General features: G+C 41.8%; 1 protein-coding gene across 1 annotated transcript; it reads left to right on the top strand.

The window, feature by feature from the left end:
* The first annotated feature begins 981 nt into the window (after nt 1-981).
* On the top strand, nt 982-24,670 carry LOC108897393 (serine protease HTRA1A). Its single transcript, XM_018696993.2, has 9 exons — nt 982-1,631; nt 8,824-8,923; nt 9,557-9,761; nt 20,323-20,517; nt 20,609-20,641; nt 20,772-20,886; nt 21,583-21,640; nt 21,796-21,891; nt 23,976-24,670. The coding sequence occupies exons 1-9, from the start codon at nt 1,169-1,171 to the stop codon at nt 24,142-24,144; spliced, it is 1,434 nt and encodes a 477-aa protein (XP_018552509.1). The 5' UTR covers nt 982-1,168; the 3' UTR covers nt 24,145-24,670.
* Nucleotides 24,671-25,338: the final 668 nt, after the last annotated feature.

The following is a 25,338-nucleotide window of genomic DNA, read 5'->3' as shown; positions in this document are numbered from 1 at the left end:
CCACAGACATCTTAAACCTAACAGAGATTTGCTGTTTGCCAACAGTAAAATTTAGTACTGGAAATGTATGTCATTTCAACAAACACTCAGTTTAAAGATTATTTTATGGTATTTCCAGTGAGTCTGTGGCACCAATGATTATTGGAAAAAATGAAAGAAAAAGTGCAGTGATTATCCTTATTTAGATATCACTAATAGATGTTGTTTATTTTCCTTCAAGCTGGGTGCTTATAACCCATAGAGATGGGATTAGATCATAATAAATGAATAAATTATGTCCTCTTGCAATTTTCCAATCAGAGCAAATCTGGCTGTTCACAAAGGCTACGTGAAAGTAACTCCACAAATCCCACAATCCACCCAACTTTTTTCCATCACTGATTTTCCTAATTAGCCATAAGGCTTGTGTGGATGCCAGGAGTGACTAATTCACAGGGGAGTAGTAAGAAAAAAAAATGTAGAGGGCTGTGCAGCATGTAAAACATCTGGGCAACATTGCTCCTTTCACTGCTCCACTGGGTTTTTGATTTTATACTGTTATTTGTTTGCAAATAATTAAATCGGGTTCAGTGCCGTTACGCGCTGTGCCAGCAAATATTGGCACGGCTGAAATGTCCTTGAGCTTTTCAGTAAGCTCCAGATGTGCAGCACTGTTGTTGAAATTAACTGTGACCTCTGTGACCTCCTCAACCTTCCTTGAATGGAAGCAACAGAGAGATTATACACAATTTGGTCACTTAAAAAAAAAACCAAAACCTTATTTTACTAAGTTTGGTGTCACATCTCTTAAAAAAAGCACATTTGACATCTATCCCCAAACAGGCTTGTTTTCTGCTCTCTCCTTTTTTTTCATTCCGTCCTCATGCCTCTGGAGACACAGCAGCTCTTCCGTTCAGCACGTCACGTAAAACCCACCAATGACCAGCCTTGTTGTGATTATCTGAAAAGTGAGTTGCCTCTATGATGCTGCGCCAGCAAAAAGAGGCGTAATTGGTTGCGCAGTGGAGTCTCTGTTAAATGCCTCTCCAGCTGAAGTGACTCCCCTCCTCAGCACTACTGAGCTCTCTCACCCCATAACACTGCAAGCAGAGAGCGAACTTTTGGAACTCGTAATCTTTATATTTAATTTTTTTTAACGTATTTTTTTGTTTGTTTGTTTGTTTGAATAATGTTTTGGTCACTGTTGTTGTGCGTAATCGCAGCCTTTGCGTCCGCGCCGGCAGATGCGCAAATCTCCAGCCGGTACGTTATCGGATGTCCCGCTAGGTGTGACAAGTCGATGTGTCCCCGGCTGTCGGCGGACTGTCCGGCTGGACAAGCCCTCGACGCCTGCCACTGCTGCCCGGTGTGCGCGTCCGGTGAGGGGGAAGCCTGCGGCGGCAGCGGAAAGCTCGGGGACCCCGTGTGCGGAGAGGGTCTGGAGTGCTCCGTCTCCGGCGGGGTGGCGTACACCGTCACGGTGAGGAGGAGAAGCAAGAGCGGGGTTTGCATGTGCAAAGCCACCGAGCCGGTGTGCGGAAGCGACGGGGTGTCCTACCGGAATATCTGCGAGCTGAAGAAGGTCAGCCGCCGGGCGGAGAAGCTGCAGCAGCCACCTGTTCTTTTCATTCAGCGGGGAGCGTGCGGGAAAGGTAACGTTCAGGTTGTTTTGTTCAAGGACAACAAGATAAACAAGAGCCCAAAACAAACTGAGATACTGACAAGAAATAGTTGGAAATTTGAGCTGTCATTATTCTGTATTTGGAAACTCTCTGCTGAGTTAAACTCTTCATGTTTTGGCTCATGTAGGTGTCTCAGTGTGTTTGTTTTTAGTTGCCATTTCACCTCCATTCTTCACAACTTGCTCTTGAACGTGACCCCTTTAAATCCTCACTGGACTTCACGCAGATGCGAAAACTAAAAGCTGCATTCAGTGGCACACAATCCTCATGTGTCTGGGATAACAAGAGCCACTATTCAACCGTGTTTCCCTCTTGTCCCTGCATTACAATTAGACTTGATCAGAGAACCGTTTCTTTACTTTTGCCCGGCTGAATGAAGTCATGAGCTCTCCCTCCTCCTGATGTAAAGCTTGATGTGAGCCCTTTGGATTATATCCTGGCATGCACAGCCAACAGTCACATGGTTATAATCTGCTTGATCGTTTTATACAATATAGCCAATGCCAGAGGCAGCCTGCTAAACATTAGCTGAACAGAAAAGAATTTTCCAAAGCCTGATAAGTATGATATAGGTTGTTATTAAACAGCGCTGAAATGATACAGTGGTAATAATTGGTATTGTTTCAGTGCGGACTGTACTGGACAATGTCATGTGAAAAGTATTCCACCCTAATCAGTGGAGCTCAATACTGAACAGACATCATTCTTTGACTCTGCCGCTGTATGAAACAACATAGTCCAACTGGGAACACACAATCAGTACAGTTAAGTTACTGAGTCATTTATCATCATTAATGCTATGTTGGATGTGTGCGATGTATCTGAAAAAGTGTCAGATTCCAACACACTTGCGCGCGCGCACGTGAGGCTACAGGTGGTAAAGGCATTGTATCATTCTCCAGTTTGTGTGTGTGTGTGTGTGTGTGTGTGTGTGTGTGTGTGCATGTTTTTTACACCATCCGAAGTGGGCACCATGTGTGCAGCTGAAAACTCCTGAATGAAGAGCTTCAACACCTGTTACCTCCAAGACATATAACTTAGCTCAAAGCTTGGAAACTTATTGCGTCCTCCCCTCCTCCTCCCAGAACTCCTTCCTCTCTCTCCTTTTTCGCTCTTTTAGTGTCTGTCTCCCTCTCCGTGCTTCTGTTGTCACTCATAAATCACACTCAACAGTCACATGAAGGAATGCCTGGCGCTGATGCAAAGCCACAATTCCTCCTCCGCTCTCGAGGACAGTTTAAGACAGGCAGGAGACACCAAGGGAAAACACAAAATTAGCAACCCGTACTTTTGGGAAAGGTTTACATGTACATCAAAAACCCCCATGTGGGCGCGGTGGTAGGGCAGACTGTATCGCCACATTTGTTTGTCAGTCGTATAAGCAACTTAAATGCTTAAGTCATTCTCAGGCAGCTAACCATGTCTGAACCAGAGCAAGACTGTGGTGGTGAGTGCCATTGATTTTCCAAGGCACCCAGAGAAAATTTCCAACGCTGCAATAAAACGAGTCACATTTCATTTGGTACCTCGGATGTGCCTCTGTCTAAACTGCTGTTGAATAACGCTAATAGCAGTTGTAGCATCTCTCCCTTTTTAAAATTAACTGTTGCATAAGATGTGATCAGGGCTGTCGACTCGCAGGAGCTGACAATGAAAAGCCCCCTCCAAGCACCATGAACTACCCTGTGACTTGGCCCCATGTTAAGAAAACACATGTAAGTACACTTTGCATGATGTCATTTCATGTCTGGACTGTTAAGATGGTGATTATGGAAGTTGTTCATTTTGGCAAAGAGAATTAGGTCAAATATTGCTGTGACCCCAGGGTCATGTTTGTTTAAAATGACCCATTCAAGAAAAAAACAACATGTTTTTGGCATTTTCAAGTCTTTATTGATAGTAATAGTGGAGAAACTGACCGGAAAATAGTTAAGGGATAGAGGGGTCCCTAACTACTGAACCAAGAGTGACCAAGAGTACTTGAATGGCATGCATCTGCTCCACTACCAAGACACCCCAGATGACCCATTTGTGACACAGAACTGTATTTATAGGCTGTTCAGATTTGAATCTAATTGAAAACCCAATACAAGACTGTACTGCCCTTTATGGCGTTGCTAGCTGATGTTGCAGAATGCAGTCTGTGACTCAGGCCAGTGACATTGTGCTGAATGTGCACATTCTTCCCCAACTTGTCTCAGCCACTCAGAATATTAAAACACCATCTTTGTTGCGTGTGACTTTTTTATGTTGCTCTGTCAGTCCGTCTCCGCTCCGGCTTCTGCATGTCTGTCTGTCTGTTTTCCTCATCTATTCTCCTTCCTGTCCATGAGGCCTGCAATTCTCTTGCTTATTATATCTTTACTTCACTTACAGCTCGACCACCCCTGCTGCAGCCTCTTTCGTGGGCAACCTTTCCTCAGATTTCATCTAATTCTGACAACAAAATGGAAACATTGTGTTTGTATATCCTCTTTCTCCAGATTGTACTGATAAGGCAAACAAACCTGATGCCTTTTCCTCCTGTCCATACCTCCTCCCTGCTCTCTCTCCTCTTATTTCTGTCAGTACAGTCACAGTTGGACCATGATAAATCTTAAGAATCTTATAAATGGCTTTGAAGTTATCAGATTAATATTCTCCAAGGGTTGGAACCTGGTCTGTGCATTACAGTGGCTCTGTGTATCTCTTTGATCCTTTTCTGATGACAAAATGTGAAATGGTTTGGATTTCTGTTACTGTTACTATGCTGATAAAACTGCCCCCTTACTTTGATGTGTGTGTGTGTGTGTGTGTGTGTGTTTCTGATTGTATCATGCACTGTTACCCTTGGATGACGTCCCCAGTGGAAAAATGAAGTTCTTTGAGTGAAATTCAATTAAAATGTGACAAATTGAAAGCAAAATTAGAAATGGAAAAGTGGGGTTAGTTAGAGTCACTCACACAATTACACAGTGGATCACCTCAAAATGTTTCCAGTGTGTCATTGTAACATTATAAACAGCTGAAAGCTGTAGTACATCTTTTTAACAGCGGAAAAACAGAGCCTCATCAAAACTAAATGATTCATGACCTTACACTTCAGTGTGCTAACATTCACATCTGATGAGTTACTGAATATGTGTATTGAGCCAAAATCATTCACTTACTTAGAATACACAAACTAAGTGACAGTGTTTGCCGTAACTCTTAAAGCTCTACCCAAGCTTCAGTAGCTCGGTTTCCACTATGAGGTCAGTTAGAATGAAAAAAAAAAAAAAAAACAGAGTTTGTATATTATTCACCTTTTCTAAATGGGAGTGAATTATACCAACCTAGAAAAGATTTTACATGGCTCTGGTTGGCCTCAGTTTGCCCAGCAGCAGGGAATCAATGTGTGTGAGTGAGAGGAATTGACCTCACTGTATTCACAACTAGTTTTCCCGAGTCTAGAGGATAAGAAAAAGCTGCTTCCGCCTGCGGGCGCCAATAAAACAGCGGGTAGTATGTATGGGAAAATTGAAAAAGAAAAGAAGCTGAGATCTTGAGGGGGGACCCTTGTGGTGAAGGTCAATGTGTGGAGAGGGGAGGGATAACGGGTATACAGGGTGTGAGGTTGGGGGGGCTTTGAATGTGTGTGTGAGAGGGTGAGACAGAGATGGCTAGAAAGAGAAGGTGCCTTTATGTGAACTTTCTTTTTTAAAATTGTTATGTTTGAGTGGTTTTCCCCTCATTGAATGCTTGATTTGACTCCAGAAATAATCTCTTAGACATCTGATTATTGTTAACTGATGGTTAACTTTAATACAGTCTTTTATTAGAAGATTTCCCCATGCAACAGCCCCCCCAACCCTTTCTCATTATGTCTTCCATATGAGTGAAGTCTTTACTTCATCAGGTCACAGCACCCTAAAGCAAATTCATTGCTCTTTATATGTCACTATGTCACTCAAACTCTGTAATGCATATCAGCCTGAGTAGACACATTATGGTTGACTCAGTTGTGTCAGAACAATTAATTTATTTCAACTGTATATAGTTCACCACTTCTAAAAAGCAAACCTTGACCCATCCCTCTTTGCCAACTGTAGACCAATCTGTAAACTGAAACTGCTTTACCTGAACTGCTTTACTTTCCTGCTTTACCTGTTAGATCTGAACCCACACTTTTGATAAATCCCAGTGTTGCATTCACTAAATAATCACAGCACACCTATGTCTCAAGTGATATTTTGATCCTGTACTGATGCTAGTGAGTGCCTTGTTCTCCACCTATTGGATATAATACTGTTTATCATCATTGATTTTTTGGAGCCTGCAAGGGATTAATCTGTCTTACTTTGCATGTCTTACTTGTGGTGTCCCACATGGCTCAGCTCCTGGCCCACTATAATTTAGCTCCTCTTTAAACTGAAACAACTGTCTGACTGACAGGATGGCTTGGTCTTACACGATGGCTTATCTGCCACAACCAATTAGAAATAACTTTACTCTTTTAAAACATAACTAGATGGAACCCCTTATTGTTGGTGTTAATATCATTGTCTAGATCATCAAGAACTGCGCTTTGGGCTGCTCTTGCTTATATGAAGCGATATTCTTAGAACCGATGGTTTTGAGCAACAAATGAACCTTGAAAATAGCTTACTATGCTGTCTTGTTCTCGTTACCAAGTTTAAAATAGGCAATTTCCAAATGACAGTTTCTAAAAGGGGCTACAGTATATGTAAAAAAAATAGCTGTCCTACATTTAGCTTTCTTATTTAAAGTGGCTGTAAGGTTTTTTTTTGTAATAACAATGTGTTAAATGATGACGTGAAAACAATGTGAAAGGAGTTGGTCATCTGTCATCAATCTGCTGAGAATTATCACCTGAATCTGCAGCTCCTTTACTGAGATTTAGTGAGTCTCAGCTCATTGTTTAGCTGTCTGGTCCGTAAATTTACTGTTTACTTCTGGCAACAATTTCGTAGCTGGAAAAATGTTACAAAAGCAATATGTGGATCAGACACTAATCAGGACACTTCACATCCCTACTTTATCTCCACACATCAGTGACATTCAGGACTTCAAAGTTAAGGATGAATTAGTAATTTTTTGGCGTGTGAGGACACAGCTGCTTTTCACTTTCTGAGCTCAGTTCAGCAGCGCAATAATCTGTCACAGTATATTAATCAGGCAACAATGGCTTGGCCGGGCTTTTTAATGTTACTGAGCTGTTAGCAACATCTGATTCATGATTTCCCATTTCTAACAAATCGTCACCACTGGTCACCATAAGTCTTCTATCATCACGTTTGCTTTGTGGTGGTATCAGTGTGTCTCTGGTAGTAAATCCCAGTATGTGTGTGTGTGTGTGAGGAGGCAGCAGTCCTCATAACATTGTGAAATGGAAGAGACAGAGAGGCTGTATGGACACTCCAGAAACAACACAGGTTCTGGACACTGGGCCTGCTCCCTCTAACTATAATCCTATCAGAGCTGACCACCAACCCCCCGGGTGTGAAGCTAGCATGGGGAAAATGACTCCAGCCTTTCCATTACTTCTCTGTCTTACTCTGATGAGAAACTTGTGTGACATTTATCAAATTCAGTATTTGATTTGTAGGTTTAAAGTTCAACAAGGAAAATATATGTGGAGATTTGGAGAAAAGTGATTCCGTTTGCCAACTTCTTTTTAGGAAACGGCTCTAGGGATGGAGTATTGTCAGTCCACTATTTCTGCCTAAAGTAAAAAAATCTCAACATGTATTTGATGGAGTGCTATAAAAGTTTGTGCAGACATTCATGCCTCCCAGCTGATGAAACCTACCAGTTTTGGTGGTCCCCCGACTCTTCCTCTATAATGCCAAATGTTTTAAGATCCATTAGACAGACTGATTTAAAATTTGGTGATCAAAGTAAGGTGATCTCTGACTTTTCTGTAATGTCTCCAGCAAGTCTAAATCTGCAGTTATTTATGTCACATATTTCAACATCTACTGTGTGGATTGGCACAGAGTTTTTCATGTTGCCCAGAGGATGTATCCTAATGACTTTAGTAATCCTCTGACTTTTCCCCTAGTGCCACAAAGGGGGTGTGGTTTTGAGTGAAATGTCTCAACAACTATTGAATGGATGGATTCTCCTACTAACAAAACTAATAACATCCTCAGCTGTAATCTCTATTTAATGTTAATTAGCAAATGCTAGCATGTCAACACGCTAAACTAATTGGGGAACATGGTAAACACTATGTCAGCATTAAGCCTTTAGATAGATAGATAGATAGATAGATAGATAGATAGATAGATCCAGTGATTATAAAATACCAGAATTTTTCCCCTGCAGGGTGACAAATGTTCTCATACCGTATAATTTAATGGTATTCGTTACGGCAAGATGGTGCTCATTCCATGCTTGTGTTAGCTTAACTGCACCTCAGGGGGAAACTCTCTTTCTCTTTCCTTAACCCTTCACTGCAATCACTGAGATTCCAGGGCTTACGGCTGCCTTTGACGTTCTCAAATTCTGTCCTCTAGGAGAAAGTAATGACTGAAAATTGTCCTTGTGAGACAAAATCGTACGTGGCAAAATAAGGGTTTACGAATGGAGGGATGAAAAGCTCTGAGGGAAAGGTCTCGGCAGTCTTGATTCATAGCTTTGGTTAAACTGTCTTCTGGGTAGGACTTAATTACCAGGTAAATCAGTCAACATTTCCTGACTTGCCCAATGCTGGATGGATGGTGGGGTGGGTGATTCAGTGAATTTGGCAGCACTCATACATACAGTGTCAGTGTGTGTAAGTGGTATTATACTAGTTTAGTCTTGACAAAAGAGCTTTCAATGGTTTAAGAATTTAAAGTGCACATATAAAATCAACTATGGGGTAAGATAAGTGTGAAGGTGAAGGTTAAGTATTTCTTTGTATGTTTTATTGCCAAGGTTAAGTGTTTGTAAATGAGTGTGCGCCCATGTGTGTCAGACCTGACGTAGACAGTCTAAACCACAGATGAACTGTCATCCTTTCTTTTCCCCACTGTGTTATGATAAAGGGCAGTTTTATTTGTTGGTTTTCTATTCTCACACAGCTCTTACATCATGCAGTATTTCAGTGCATCTATTATTTGTTTTTACTCATCTGACATCCTACGTATGTCTGTGTGTGTGTGTGTGTGTGTGTGTGTGTCTGTTGTATTTCCAGCTCAGGACAATCCAGACAGCCCAAGACACAAATACAACTTCATCGCCGACGTGGTGGAGAGAATTGCTCCGTCTGTAGTTCACATTGAACTTTACCGCAAGTAAGAGCCATGCATCTGTGTGTGTATATATGGGCCAGACTGAAACACACAAAAATTTACAGCCCACCTGTGTACTTAACCAGACCACACCAGTCGGTAGTGCACCTTTTTCCGCCACTTCAGTCTTTCAACAGCTTTTCTTTCATCGTCTCCTTGGCTTTTAAGCTCTTTTATCTCTCCCTCTCGTCCGTCTCTGACACCTCAATTCTTCGTCTGTGTCGCTCTGCCGTTGTGTCTGTCACTGTGGCTTGTAAAGTGGTTCTTTCACTGTCTGTGCTTCCATCTTTCCCTCACTCAGATCTGTCTCTTACCTTATCTTCTCCCCCATCCCCTGCTGTCACTGCCTCAGGTTGATTTGAAAGTGTTTTTTCATTGCTGTATACTAATGCTGCCATGTCTGTTTGTTTCCCCCTCTTACTGATTTAATATACTTAATCCCTCCAGCTCACCTTTAAACTCTTACCTACCCACTTGCTTTCAACTTGCGAGTCTTACACTGCTATTACATCATGCATTGCATTTTTGTGCCTTCTCAGTTTGTTTTCCTAGAAGGCACCTGTTTAAAGAGCAAAATGAACAATAATACTCCAATCCCTTCTTCCTCCATCTTCCTGTCTCCTTGACCCCCCACAGGATGACCTATTCCAAGCGGGAGGTGGCAGTGGCCAGTGGTTCTGGCTTTGTTGTGTCAGAGGACGGCCAGATTGTGACCAATGCCCATGTCGTGGCCAACAAGCACCGGGTGAAAGTGGAACTGAAGAGCGGTGCTACCTATGATGCAAAAATCAAAGACGTGGACGAGAAATCGGACATTGCCCTCATCAAGATCGATGCACCGGTCAGTAAAAGTGCAAAGAGTCAAAAACAGTAGAGTGATAGCTAGAGCTAGACATCAGGAAAGCAAGTCTCCTTTAAAGGAATAGTTCAACATTTTCTGGAGTATGCTTATTCATTTTCTTGCTGAGAGTAAGACACAATTAGCTTGACTTAGCATAAAGACTTGCCAGCAAAAAGAAAGTGAAAGAAAATGAATTAAATGTCACACTGCTCTTTTAAAAAATATATACTTTGTCTTAATGAGATGTGATTGGCCGGAGTAACAGGCTTATTGGAGGATAAATGCCCTACTCTTTCCCACTACACTTTCTGTTACTTAAATTTCTCCTCCTGTTGGCTTCCTTTTTTATTTTTTGGCTCATGACTCAAAGAACACAGCACTTATGTCTGGTCACAACCAATGCAAGTCAATATGACTATTGAAGAAATAACATTGTTTGTCAAATTCTATAAGCTAACAACCCTCCAAATTCACTTTATAGATCGTTCAATCGCCCGGCCTTCAGGATGAGAGTAATAGATGTGGACAAATGTTTGTTTCACAAATTAACTTTTATACAAAGATTTACGAGTCACGTGGAATGAGAAAATCTGCAAAGGTACTCTTGACAAAGTTTTCTGTCAGCTGGTGCAATGGGATCAAAACATTAAATCATCATTTTGTAATTCTCCTGTTTAACTGTTGGGAAACTTTGAAGGCTGTGCGATTGAAGTCTGGCACCAAAATGTACTAAATCTATGAGATTATTTAGAGTGCAAGAGTTGCAAAGTGAGAATGCAGGTGTAGCCAAATGGGTCTTTAAAAGACAGCTGGCTGGCAAGTCAGGCCTGATCCCTCTGGCGTTCAAAAAAACCTGACAGATATTACGCAATTCTTCTCACAAGCAGCTTGCCCAGACAGTCACTTGTTACTGAAAGGGGAAAAGCCCAGTGCTGATATTTAAAAGAAAAGAGGTGAGTATCGTTTTGTGCTTTGTTGCTGCACAGAATGTTTGGTAAACCTTATTCTCTTTGTATCTCGACATCCCTGTCTGTCTGTGTTTGTCTACTGGATGAGCAGGACCCACATTATATGTTAATCACAGCCAAGAGTCATGTGAAGGAATGCGTGGCGGAAAGCCAAAGCCTCTATTGACTGGGAGTCATAGCGGATCGGGGAGCATTATGGAGCTCGCTCTCATGGCTGGGTGACACAGCTGAATAGATGTTCATGACAGCGACACGAGGTGTATTACAAAGAACCTCCAATTTTGAAAAGAGGTTGAAACATTCAGGTTTTGTTTGGCCGACAGCGTGAGGGAAGAGTGCGGAAAAGAGCAGTGACAGCTTCTTTGTTTTTGTTCATCCTATAATAAAAGCCGCTCTGCCTGTTGATGACAGGCTGGTCTTCGTTCGGGGGGGTGGGGGGATTGCATCATATTCTCAGCCTTTGTCATATATAGTCAGTTATAGCAAATTCAGGAACGACTGATGCTTGAAAAATATCTTACTGACCTGGCATTCATCTGCATGAGATCATGACTTGTCTGATTGGTAAATGCCATGTGACTGTACTAAAGCAGAATAATTAACCAAATGACAGCTAGCTGTATCTAAGGTGTCATACTGGTAGATTCAACATCATGAGTAGGCTTGTTTTGATAAAGAGTGTAAGTCATTGTGTGAAGCTGAAGCAGGTCATCCAGGCCATGAGTCAGCGATGAAGTCCCAGGAAACCTGTGGTCACTTTTGAAAGGCCACATTATTTGGATGGAACTGGCATTTCTGCTAATGAGGGGTGTGTGTGCGTGTGCATGTGTGTGTGTGTGTGTGATATTTAGATATAGTGAGAGTTAATACAGGAGGAAATTAGAGGATAAGTGAGTTATAATGAGAAGGCAGGCGGGCAAGTAAAGTTGTCATTTTGAATTAGATTTAAAAGAGTAAATATAGTCATCAAAACCTATTCCCACTGGGTATTTAATTTCAGTACCTAAAGAGTAATAACAGTCCACTGAACATATAGACAACAGAGTGCTGCCAAAGAAAGTCTCAAATAAAATCCAGGGTCCTTGAGGGCAATTATAACTGTCTGCCTTAAAGGATAGGACATGCCCATTGATACACTGAAGCAGCTATTGATCACTGTACTTGTTTCTCCTGTCTATGCTGGTCGTAAAGGGAGTCCTTCCTAAGTCAAAGTGATGACACTGCAAAGTTAAGCTGAAGTTAAAATCAGGTTTAAGCAGTCTGAAGGTATCTACCAAACTTCTGGTCTTTTTAGTAACAAATTCCTAATTTCCTCATAGTCCCTCCACTGCAGCTCAACAAAAATACACTTTGTCGGGAAACAAAAGGATACCTGGTGCTAAAAAGACTGTAACATTTAAAGACGCTCACTTGATTTGTTTTGACAGTTGGACCCTCATGTTAGATTCTGCTGAACTTTGGAATGTGTTTTTATAGAAAATGAGGGCTGTGGATTATGCCCACCACCACTTCCATTGAAATCGACTTATGATCTATTGATGGTTAGCATGGGCATGTGGCGGTTGAATTAAGATAGACCTAAAAATGTGAATCTATCCTTTTAGTTGTAGCACTTGAGTCTCTAGCTAGTAAACTTTAACAGCAAATGTGTCACAGCAAGTCATGAGTCACTGTTGCTCCTTAATTTCCTGCCACACAATAGCTACATGAAGAATTAAAGAATGAGAGTTTTAGAATAAAGATCTTCTGAATTTAAAAGTGCACTCTTCCATCCTTACCTTCCTCATTCCCATCTTCCTCACTGTCTCTCTCTGCTCCTCACTGTGTTCCTCACAGCATTCTCTTTATTAGATAAAAGCTGACTGCTGTCAGCAGCCATAGATAATCAATAAACAATTGTACCAGTTTAAGAGTGAGAAAGTTTAAAGTTAAGTTTTCCCTGAGAATAATGACTCGCTTTTCTCTTCTTTCTCTTTTCTTTTTCTATGTGAAATTGGAGTTTATTGGTAGCAAGGCCCGGTCTGTTCCCGGGGCTGTGGTCTACCCCTCAGCTCTGGGGAATACATTAGTCTGTCTGCAGCAGCTGGAACTTCAGAGGGGAAGGGAAGGGGGAAAAAGTGCTGTACTCACTTGTTCCTGCATAGGGAGTATGAAGGGGGAAAGAGAAAGTGAGAGGGATAGAGACAGAGAGAGTGATGTGGTCAAGGCCTGGAAAATGGATCCATATGTCTGAAGGACTATGTGAGCTAATAGGCTAATGAGTGCACTGGGTGATGTGGCGACGGCACAGTAAAGATAGAGCATATTGTGCTTCAGGTTTGAAAGGCCTTCCATTAACCCCGTTCTCTCACTCAGAACTTGGACACGGTCACATTCACTTGGAAAGGCCTCCACTGAATTGGATGCATTCACTTTTACCTGGAAGGTTTCACTCTGACTTGAAAGCTTGCTGACTTGGAAAGACATTTATTTAATCATATTGACTTATGTTGACCTCCACAGACATGCAAGCAACCATACTGTCTTGGCATGACTTCAAAACACTAAAATGTACTGTGCAGGGAATTTTCCATATCATTCCAGATCATTTTATCACATGGCTTGTGTCGACATTAACCTTGGGTTTGAGTGCTTTATGCTGCACATGCATCTGAGTGCAGTGAATGCACTGATACTTGGTTCACATTGCAGCTCAGAAATCATAAACAACTGAATTGTTTGTGGTGGAACTGAACATTTGCTAAACCACTCCCCCAAACAGTGATTATCCCATCATAGTTTAGCATGGCAGGCCTGTCAAGCTTTGGATATCTTTATTCATTTTTTGCCTTTTGTTCTGCTGTAACCTGCAACCTTTAGTTTGCCCGACTAACTTGTTTACTACCTAAAGTATTAACATTAATCTAGTATTACTTTTCAGGCCAAGAGTTGGCATATCATTATTTTCATTCTGAGTCATTATTTTCAACCTAACTTACCCAAGATAGCACTGTATTAGCCAAACTCAGTGTCAAAGCCTTTTTTGCTTATAAGCGTATAGTGTTTGAAAATATGAGCAATAATCCATAAACCAAACTATAATTGTAGTATGTTTTTTCCCACAGTGGTTAATCAGCTCGACCCCACAATGAAAGAACAATTCTGCTTTTATTTCCATGTCTTTTACATGAATCATCAATTTTTTAGCATGATAGTATGTATGTCACTATCAATTGTATGTTTGTTTAAGAGCCTTTTGCAGGGTTTTAAAAAGGTTAGGAACAGACAGAGTTTTCAGTAACCCATGAAGCTAACATTAGCCTAATTATCTAGCTAGCTATAGCTTGCAAAAATCTTCCACCGACTACAAATTTCAATTAGTAAATGTGCCGTAGTTGTCACTGTAAAAAGATTATGTGGCAGTGCTAAAATTCAGAGCTTGACAGGCGTACTGCAAGTAGCAAAAGGAGTGCTCCTTAGAAAAGGGTCAGTTAATATTTTCATCCTATTTTCATCACAACAGGCGGTAAAAAGATAAATGGCCTAAAAAGACTCTAGTCCCACTGAAACTGTTGGATGTAGTGCCAATAAATGAGCCATTAACTTAACCCTCAAAGTGTGGCTGGGAAAACTGGCCTCATGTTTCCCATATGGTCACCCTGAAAACAATGGCACTGTTTGTCTCTGTGCTACCCATCACCTAGTATTAAGACTCTCAAACCATTCTTTCTGGGAAATTTGCCTGGTGCTGGTTTGGACAGGGCTATTATTGGAATATGTATGTGTGTCTGTGTTTATGTGCAGAGAGGAAAGAGAGGAATGTAGTCTTCTGTAGCTGCATATATCTGTTTATCAGCAACAGTGGGTAAATGTTTCCCCAGGAAGTTAGAGATGTCTGTATTTCCTAGGACTAACAGTGCTGACAGACAAAGGCAAACTTGCAATCAATTATTCAAATCAGTCCATGTAGGTCTGTGTGTGTGTGTGTGTGTGTGTGTGTGTGTGTATGTGTGTGTGTCTGTATGCGCACATGAATGGCTTTAAGATGGCTCACGGCAGGGACGTGGAGGACATGCTCCATAGCCAGAGGAAAGACACTGCATGTCGTCCTTCAGAGACAGGCAGAGGGGAAATGAATCACATCCTCCTCTCCTCCTCACCCATCCTCTCTCCCTCATCCCTTGTCCCTGCAACCAAAATGGTTCCCATGCTTAAGGATGCAGTTAAGTGGGAAAGGAGCCAAGAAAAATACACATACACACTCTTTCACCCTGCTGGGTCTTGATGCACTTTGTCTTGGCCCTACATTTTGGCTGCAGATTTTTTTTCCAAGCCCACTGGACAGGCAGCAGCCTTGCCCAAAACAGTTTCGGCTTGCCAGTCAATGACATCACTTTAGGTGTGTGTGAGGCATGATAGAAAACTTTCAAATCTACCGCTGCTACGGTCAGATGGTCATGAGACATTCACTGACAATCAATTAATTTTATTTTTGTACTAAATAGAGACAAGACTATGACACATTCTGTGCTATTATAAAGGTGGTTGAGACCCTAGATTATATTATATGACACTGTCTTTAAGGGTTAGTTCACCCAAATTATTAAAAAAAACACTTACCTCTAGTGGCACATAGGTTGCTATATACTGTATATACTCTGACATTGCAAATATTCAGCAGCAATAGGTTTGTTCAGTGAAAACACTTTCTGCTGAACATATTGTCTCCCTGAGAACTTTTTACAGTGGATTCCCCTGATTATTCAGAGTAAACTTAACATTGTTTCACTGGAAAGAGGTATTGTTATTTTAGCCAGCTGTGCCCTTTATTATCTACTAACTCATTTATTGCAAGTGTCATACTCCACAATTTGGGTGTAGGCTTTAGGAAAGTGCAACACATGCAGTCAGGGTACAACCCTTTAATTCTTAAACTGGGATGCAGGGATCCTCAAAGTTGCTTGTGGAGATTCCAGTGTGCTCCCCCCAGCCATATAAAGAATAGTCCAGACTACTATATAACTACCCTAGACATATAAAACCTATAGGAATTAGTATTACCGACATGGATTTCTCTCTTGCCGCTATTATCCCCACATGCAGAGAGTGAAGCATTCATTTGTTTTCTAAACCTCTTTCAGTGTCCAAGGACAGGGCTGGAACAAATCCCAGCACAAAATGTAGGGTAAATGCACATCACAGTGAAACATTTCAATGCTGTATAAATAAAAGCATGACCTAATACTTTAGCTAAAAGAGAGGTGTAGTTCATATATTTTAGGCAGTTTTCCTGAAGCAAATGAACATATAAGACCTCATCTCCTCTCATCATTGTGATCGGTGCAGTTCAAAGTTTTGTGGTGTCTAGCCAGAGCTGAGACGCCCTCAATCCTTTGAGCTCTCATGCAAAACTACACAGAGTGGAACGTACACACGGAACTCGCAGACATATGTTTGCTTTTACACAGACGACAAAACCCTCCCAACAACATATGGAAACCATAGTGGTTTCTGTACTGGTGTCAGCAAGGATATGGTTTAGCCAGTGTGATTTGAAATGTTGATGTTACCTACAGTGTGAGTAACCGGGCAATGTAGCAAAGACCTACTTCACGTGTTGACTGTGGCTTTGATCACCTACTTCTGTTTGATCTATTTAAAATGTGTGTAAAAAAATGCTGTAAAAATCACAGTTATAATGTTTACCTGCATATCTTGGGGATTTTTCAGTCTACCAAACATGCACAAACAGGTATTCATACACACATAAGTTAGTCACTTACACACCATACAAACATTCAGACTCGCAGACAAACACACACACACACACTCTCTCCAACCCCTCAGCCTGATCCTCTGACTTGATGTTATATGAGCGCGCTGAAACCTGCCCCAATTTTTATCTGCATTAGCACAACCCTGAGGGCATGAGTTCAGACGTCAGCAGTAAAACCCTATACCTTAGTGTACTTATGAATGCAGCGAGGTGGAACTTATAAAAGTATGTTCCCCTGCTTTGAAGTCACCTGTATGAAAGGAACAGGAGAGCTTAAGTGACTGAAGTTGAGCTTATATACAGTTTGGGTCATGCTCTGACCCAACCAAAACAGCTTCTGTGTCTGAATGTGTGTATTTTGAAGTGGTCTGACTGTATATCTAAGCGGTGCCAGGTGTGTGGGTTTTAATTTACAGACTTGAGTTTGAGAGGGTTCAAGCCCAGGCAACCTCCTCCCTCTGTTTGCGTGTTCATGCACTTGTGTGTGTGCGTGTATCAGTGCACATGTGCCTCAGAAAACTATTACGGCTCAGTCCATCCCAGCCTGACAGGAGTGAAAGTTTGCACCTGGTCTTCTGGTCATAAAATGGTAGTTAGTGTAATGGCTTTTAAATGAGCCTCCAAACGACCAAGGCTGTAACATTAAACAATGACGGATCTCTATAGCAACGCGGCAGCTATTTTCAAGTCAATCTGTTTACTTGTCTGCCAGCTTATCTGTCTTATTGTCCTTTCGCCATGGTGTCTCCAATAACCTGACCGTGACAAAATCTGTCTGTTTGATCTGCAGGAAATCAAAACTCAGCTCAGCGACTCTGGGGAAGTCTGGGTTTTTTCTCAGCACGTGCCCCTTGCAACTACTTCTTTGGTCAAGGCAAACAAAGCTGTTTAGTCCTCCCTCCTTCAATCTGATGCCCCACTTTTCAATCTTATCTAAACACCCAAAACCTTGGAAAAACATGGTTTGCTTTATGACAGAGAGAGAGAGAAATCTATGGCATCACACTGAAATTCAACAACAACAGTGTGAGGCAATAAAGTGGTCTCCTGCCTAACAAAACAGGAGCCTTTCATTTTCAGAAACTAGATGCTATCCTCGCAGACCACATCAGATTGTTTTGAAGGGTATTTTTCCGAAATATTCCCAAAATGGTTCTCTTTTAGGTCTCCTACCAAAAATATATATATATATATTTTTGGTCATAGGCTGCCTTGTTCCAGTGCAGGCTGCGTGCATCAACATAATATCAAACAAAACTACGCTTGACTCATTCGCTTCACATTCTCGGACTCTCCTCCCGTGGTTTGTGGTGTTTGTTGTTCCCTTCTTTCACCTTGTCTACTTCCTTTACGCGTGGCCATACTGCCTTTTGGTGAAGTACCAGTGCATCATAGCCCTTCAACTGAAATAGCAGAGTGAGTCACTTGGGTGGTCAGGCGAGGCGAACTTACATGGCGAGGTGATTTTCCGTAAGTCATTCCAGAGTGCTGAATGGTCACGATTAGTAAGTGATATGTAAGCTGAGGGTCTTTCACAAAGTTCGGCAAAGTCTGCGTGTTTGGTGTTTGTTCTTCCCTCTCACCTAAGCGCTGTTTGGTTGTCAGCAAACTGATGTATTTGGCACCCTTTGTACATGATTTTTCTGAATGCATTGTGACTTTGCGGAGGTGTGTGTGAGCCTGGGGCGGGTGGAGACGTCTATAAGCTGCAAAAACTCTGCAACACTCGCATTTAGTAAACTCTTTCAGCATGTGTTAGGGATCAACCGCAGTCAAGCTACCTATTCCTCAAAGCTGACATTTTGGAGATACAAGGTTTTCACCTGATAGCAACAGTCACCATGACACCACCAGTATCATTAACTGTTATAGTAATCATGGTGACCAGTCCTGAATGTCTTGGCAGTGACTCACATTCACCTGATGTCCCCTCTCTCTCTCCCTCTCTCTCTCAGCTGTGTGTGTGTTTCTCTTGCTTCCTGTCTCCATCTGGTTATACTCTTATCTCACGGTGTGAAGGGGAGGAGGGGAGGTGGTGGTGGGGGTGATTATACAGTCTGCTGCTCCTGTGTCAGGTGTCTGTTTATATGTGTTTGCACGTGCCAGATGCATGTTTCCTGGTTTATGTACACACTTCTGCAGCCTGTCTGTGTGTGTGTGTGTGTGTGTGTGTGTGTGTGTGAGTGCCTTGTTTGCTTTTAACCTCCAAACAATGTTCAAATTAGCCCACAGGCATCAGGAACATGGCCTTGGACATTTGTGTTAGTTGCGTACGTGTTTGTAGTTGTGTATCAGCGCTTGTGCATGTAAGGTAAGGTGGAAAGTACGGTTGAAAGGTTCTCTTCCACAGTTACTATCTTTGTCATCTTCTAATAATAACCACACGTCAAGGGTCAAGATCGCTTACAGTCAGGTCTAACACACTTACAACCGAATTTAAGATGTGGGTTAGATGTTTTGTCACAATCCAGTCGACGTCTTTTTTTTTTTTTTAGGACTAGTTAATATATCATGTGCCTGCCACGAGTTTATTTTGTCTACATCTGCAGACATCTGTAAACACAGAGTAAGATGTTTGCACTCATAGACAGCAAGGTGTCATGTTTTACAACTGAGAATAATATGATTTGTGATTTGCCTGCTATGTCTGAGTGTTCGGCCTTGTATGCATTTTTCACATAGATCCTTTTGTCTGTGTGTGCCAACTTGTGTTGCTGTCTCAGTTACCTTGCAGCCTCCTCTGCCACCTATTTATAACCCAGAGTAAACAAAATGGATACACAGGAAAAGCGCAGGTCCCTTATTTTTAAAAGATGGTGCTTGCCTGCCGTCGGGACGCTGGGTTGGGTCTGTCTGTCTGTCTGTCTGAGCACAGACTCAACGTGATGTGGAGGCGCGTGGGCTTTGACTTGCGGGCTTCCCGGCACAGAGAGAGATGATTTCATTCAGAAAAGGAAACTGTCACTGCGGATGGATAAATATATCCTTTCTGCGTCTGTCTGCGCGGGCAAGGCCTCAGTAGCCTGGTTTCCACTACTCAGTGTAACAGGGCTAAACCAGAGCTTAAGGTAGTCATTATTTATCATGTATCAGTCAGTTTTTTCCAGCATCTGTGGTCTGTTGGCGCATTCTTGCCATTAGGAGTGATTTGTCAGCTGGGCTACATTTTCAGTCCAACAAATAAGCTTTTGATCTTGATTATTAGCATTTTGAGTAGAGTTGTTTGGCATAAATGTCACTTGTCCCTACAGTGGAAAAGGAGTAATTGTTTTTGTATGGGAGCATTGCCATGCAGAGTTGAGTGGGTTGTGTTTAGAAGACTTGTGGTTTTGCTGTAATTATTTTCCTACTGTCCATTCATAAAACACATGATTGTGCGTTGCCCTTAAAGCTCTGTAGGGTAAATGCGGTTAAAGCAACACTGAGTTTGTGACTTTCTTTTAGAGATCGATTCATTACAAATCAGTCACCAACACAACCAACCACAATACTGTATGAATTTCATATTAAACCAATTACCAATATCAGCTCTTGTCATCCTATATATACTGTATGACTGAGAGCTTTAACATTAGGGTTCAGATCTCTTGTCTATTGCAATGATAAAGAAGCAACTGGCAAGCTTTCGCTTTTTACTAACACACAGCATCTCTCTGGAGCAGCCTCCTGGTCGACATTATAGACATTATAATTCATAAATGGTTCATTTCATGTATGTCTTCCTACTTCCTGCTCTACACGACCATTTTGTTTTATTCAGCAAAACCTCATGACTCAGTGTTGTTTCTCTGTAACTTTGGCTTCCAGTGATGTGAATGTGTTGTCCCCTCTCTCGCAGACCAAGCTGCCTGTGCTGTTGCTGGGCCGTTCGTCAGACCTGAGGCCGGGGGAGTTTGTGGTCGCCATCGGCAGCCCGTTCTCCCTCCAGAACACGGTCACCACAGGAATCGTCAGCACCACCCAGCGAGGGGGCAGAGAGCTGGGCCTTCGCAACTCCGACATGGACTACATTCAGACGGACGCCATCATCAATGTAAGCAGATCATTAACTCAGTAAGCGTTATCATTAACTGTACACTGTGTTTTTTCTACAAACACAAATAACAACTGGTTCATCTTTTCAGTATGGCAACTCCGGAGGGCCTTTGGTAAATCTGGTAAGCCATTTTTTTTCTTTTTTCAGTGGTAGACAGAACACATTTTCACATTCCCATGACATGTGATGATCCATGTAATAATTTACAGTTGTTTTTCGACCAGACACTAAGTTGTGGTTTGCTGTTTTAGGACGGCGAGGTGATTGGGATCAACACATTGAAAGTGACAGCTGGCATCTCCTTTGCCATACCCTCAGACAAGATTCGACAGTTCCTGGCAGAGTCCTATGACAGGCAGTCCAGAGGTATGAGCTGTTGCTGACACAACTCATTATGTTTTCATTTTATTGCTTCAATTGAATCATCAAGACAAACTGTAAAAAAAAAATAAAATAAATAACTGTCTGGACCAAGATCCCATATGCACGTACAGTAAAGGAGCATATAACTCAGTGCACCATTTCTGTGGTAGTTATTTTTTATCTGTGTGTGCTCTCTAGAGATATACTGCCTCCATTTTTAGCTTTATGAATGTGTGCCCAGCATTACCTAACAGGATTATAACATTGCAAATAAACTACAAAGAAGAAAGTGCCAGAGTATGCCAGGTTGTCCTTCTATTTCACTGCTTTTCACGCCTCCCTTTATTGCGTAGTGTTTTGGACCAGCACACATATGTATATTATACGTGGCTGCCAACATGGCTTCTTGATTTGATTTGTCTGTATGATGAAATAACAAAGAAAAACAAGACTCCCCAAATTTATGATGAAACACATAGAACATTGCCTGTGTGTGTAGACGTGGACAAGTGTGCACTGCCCTGCAGGACATAGTAAGACAATGTTTCTTTCACTCAAATACAGGAGAAAAAAAAAAACACCCAGTAGGATTAGTAATTTTTTTAGGTCAACAAACAGCTTCATAAAACTAAGAATTCAGACTGTTGCAGGCGAGAGGATGATTGATTGTGTTTGTATTGTGTGGTTGTCCATCTCTAGGGAGAGCAGCTGCGAAGAAGAAATATATTGGTGTTAGGATGATGACTCTCACTCCAGCGTAAGTTGCACACTTTAATGTGTATAGGTGTATGAAATGCTTCCCTATATTATGCTTTAGACTGCAGGAAATTGCAACATTTACATTTCTTGTTTTGTGCTGGATAAAAATTGGTGATTCATAACTAGATTCTCTGTCTGCATTTCTACCTCTAGACTGGCCAAAGAGCTGAAGACTCGACACCGTGACTTCCCTGACATCACCTCTGGAGCGTACGTTATGGAGGTCATTGCAAAGACACCAGCTGCGATGTAAGGATGACATTTGGTCGTAGTATTATGATTTTCAGTGAAGTGCAAATGCAAGTTGTTTCTCACTCTTTCCGAGCTATGGGATGTTGTCTTTGGCTCTTTATGGTACATATGTGCACACGAGACTCTCATCACTCTCCATGCGGCACCCGCTCCCCTTTCTCAATGGAAATAGAGAGTGTATTTCATTTCCTTCCCTTATTTCATTTCTCTCCTCCAAGTGTAAAGTGTACGCATAGACACACGCTCAAATGCGCATGCTGCCTCCTACACAACTGTCTCGGTAGAACGTAAATTCATAGCTCACTCCAGCGTGCCTGGAGTGCCTGGCCCTCTGAAATATCCCCCTCCTCCCACAATCGCAGCCCACTCCAATCAGCCACCACCACAACTCCAGCGGAGTGGGGCTCGGGAGACGCTGAGGTCAGCTATTTTCTTCAAACCTCATGCAGAGAGGTTACTAGCTGCGCTGTGGTTTTCCTGCGCCTGCTCAGCTCAGCCCTGCTCCAGAGTGGTCTCCCCTACAAGGCCTTGTCAGAGTTTACTCATTGCTTAAGTCACCCTGCTTTTTGCATAATAACATTTCTGCGGTTCTTTTTATATTCCATGTTATTTTCTAGGCTGCACTTTCATTCTTTTGATCTCGCCCTGTTTTGTGTTGGTTTACGGCCTTTGGAAATCTTGACCCTGCTACAGAGAACCTTCCATTTGCTGTGTTGGAGGTGTTAGAGCAGCTAAGTGTAATGAGGGCTATACTGAGCTGCAGTTACGTTAATGGAAGCTGTTATGAGGGAAGGTGTGGTGGTCTGTGTTTACATGTGGCTGTGATTAAGCAGCTGTGTTGAGGGTTAGCTTTTGATATCACTGGTAGCTGCTCCCTCGGCCTGTGTGTGATTTCAGGTTTACTAGTTCGTTTTCTTCATACTTGGCCAACGTGTTTTTATTTGCTTGGTGCTCTAACCTTGCTGTGCTATCATTCCATCATTAAAATTCTCACAACAGATGTTATATTGATTCACATTGTGCTCACAGACCTGTAAACAAACCTGTGCAAGTTGAATGTGTTTGTACGGAACACTAGAAACACATAATGCATAGTTTGTGAGCCATCACATCTGCAGACTATTAAATTAACCTGCTGTTTTTATTTTTCCTACTAAAATATAAAGAGGAAACAGTTGTAACAGAGTGAAACAACTGTCATAAAACTGACACATTTTATCATTAAAAGATAAAGCAGGTGATATTGTGTATTTTTGTTTTGGTCAACAAAGTCCATGAAAAGGCCAAACCAACAACAGTCTCTCAACTTTATGACTCCCCTACCCAGTCTGAGGCACTCAGCCTTAAGCCCATTTGTTCCTTCTGAAGATGTAAATCCTTTAAAATAAGTCATAGATACTTTTATATATATAAAAAAAGCTCAAAAAGTAATTTTCTAAAACTGATAGGCAGGAGTAAATAGCACATTTATTTGGGACTAATCATTATAGTAAGAGTAGTCCTTTTAATAGTCAATAGTTGTATGTGGGATTTACTCAAAATAAAAGATGTCACCCAGAGCAACTGTGTGGGTCACTGATGTGTTTTTAATTTATTTTCAGTACGCAGTACAATACGCAGTTGATACTTGTTACAGGATCAGTTCATTTATGGTTTTGGTATTTTCACAGGGTTTGTTCACAACAAGAAAATATAACATATCACCCGATTTTCTTACAAACTGTAGCCTATAGACCACACGCAGAGCAGCATCAGCCTTTTGTTGTTGTTGCAGATGTTTGTTTGTGGCATTTATGAGATGATATGTAGTGTAGAGCTGCCAGGAAATGAGAATAGAGAGTGATGGGGGTTGACATGCAATAGCTAGACTGGAACTTGAGACACTGTGATGCTCACATGGTCAGCATCTTAAAGCTCAAGGTCAGCAGGACCTAGAGGGCCAGTGTTACCCTCTGGGCCCAATCACCTCTTATATCACTCTACTCAGAAAATCAAGTTATCATTTTTTGTTGTTATCTACACAATATGTACTTGCTTTTCTGAAGCCCTTGATGCGTCATCTGTTCCCCTCTCCTCTGTAGTGGTGGACTGAAAGAGCACGATGTAATCATCTCCATCAACGGCCAGAGGATCTCATCAGCGACCGACGTCAGTGCCGTCATCAAGAAGGAAGACACCTTGAGGGTAGTCGTGCGCCGTGGGAACGAGGATGCCATCCTCACCATTGTTCCCATGGAGATCGACCCTTGACCCTCCACACAAGTCACACCACAGGAGCTGGAGCTAGGTTTTACTTATCACCAGTGGACCTTATATCAGAGAGGGGGCTTACCTGACACACCCCTCTCCCCATGGCCAAAGGCCAGTGGCGCCACACATCCAGGAAAAATTCTGGTTTTGTCTTGAAAGGAACAACTGTACAGATGCTCTAAAAGCAGTTCTGTACTTTGTTTTCCATGTGTGTTTTCACTTTTAGTCTTTAATGCTTTGATCAATGCTACTACTGTTTGGTCACAGACATAAAAAGCTGGTTATCGGCAAATTGTTTTTATCTGCTTTTTCTTGTTTTGTGTCTTTTTTAATATGGACTTTTGCTCAGTCAGGCCTTTTCTCAGTCAGGCCGTGTAAGCAATTTAGAGACTCGCTGGGCAAATATTATTTGTATAATTGATGTTTTCTAAACTCTTTTTTAAAGTACTGTAGAATGTTTTTGTTGATTATGTAATGTATACTGAGAAGAAAATAAAGGGTTGACCTTCTTTTGTTTTGACACTCACCATGCTGACTTTCTCATTTCCTTTCCATCTCTCTTCCCCTCAATTTTACACACATATAAACAGACACACACATTTTGAGATGGACTGCACCCAGGATGACATTACAATATTTTCTTTGTGTGTGTGCACAGTTTCCTTAACCATTGCTGGGGGGACATAAAACCAATCAGGATCTGGTTTAAATTTGATTTTATTGCCTTCATATGGACTTGATAGTGGTCTGGTGTGATTGTTGGGACAGGGGCTCTACAGGCTGACCTCAGAGACAGGAGTGCGAGCCAAGCGGAGATCCTACCCACGATGCAGTGGCCACAGATGTCGGGCTTGCATGAATACGCTTAGTTTTGTTTACCACATAAATTTTGGATGGAGACAATGTAGTAGACCTCATGAGAACTACAGAAACCACCACTCACTACAAGCAGCTTCAAGATACACAAGAAAATCTCTTATGGAAAATGCATTCACTGAATGTGAAATCTGAAAAACTGTGCAGAAGCTTTTGTTTTCTTTACTCACCAACTGAAAAGTCTGTTTTGTCGCACTGTCTGCAGAGAGCTTAAATCGAACTTCAACAGCTTTACTAAAAGACAGAGGGACATGTGTTGTCATTCAGCACTATGGCTTCCCAGGTTTTACATTTGAATTGCAGACCATGCCTCTAATA

The sequence above is a fragment of the Lates calcarifer genome, linkage group LG16_LG22, assembly GCF_001640805.2.
Source record: "Lates calcarifer isolate ASB-BC8 linkage group LG16_LG22, TLL_Latcal_v3, whole genome shotgun sequence".
Classification (NCBI taxonomy): domain Eukaryota; kingdom Metazoa; phylum Chordata; class Actinopteri; family Centropomidae; genus Lates; species Lates calcarifer.
This window is presented reverse-complemented; position numbering and strand designations above follow the sequence as displayed.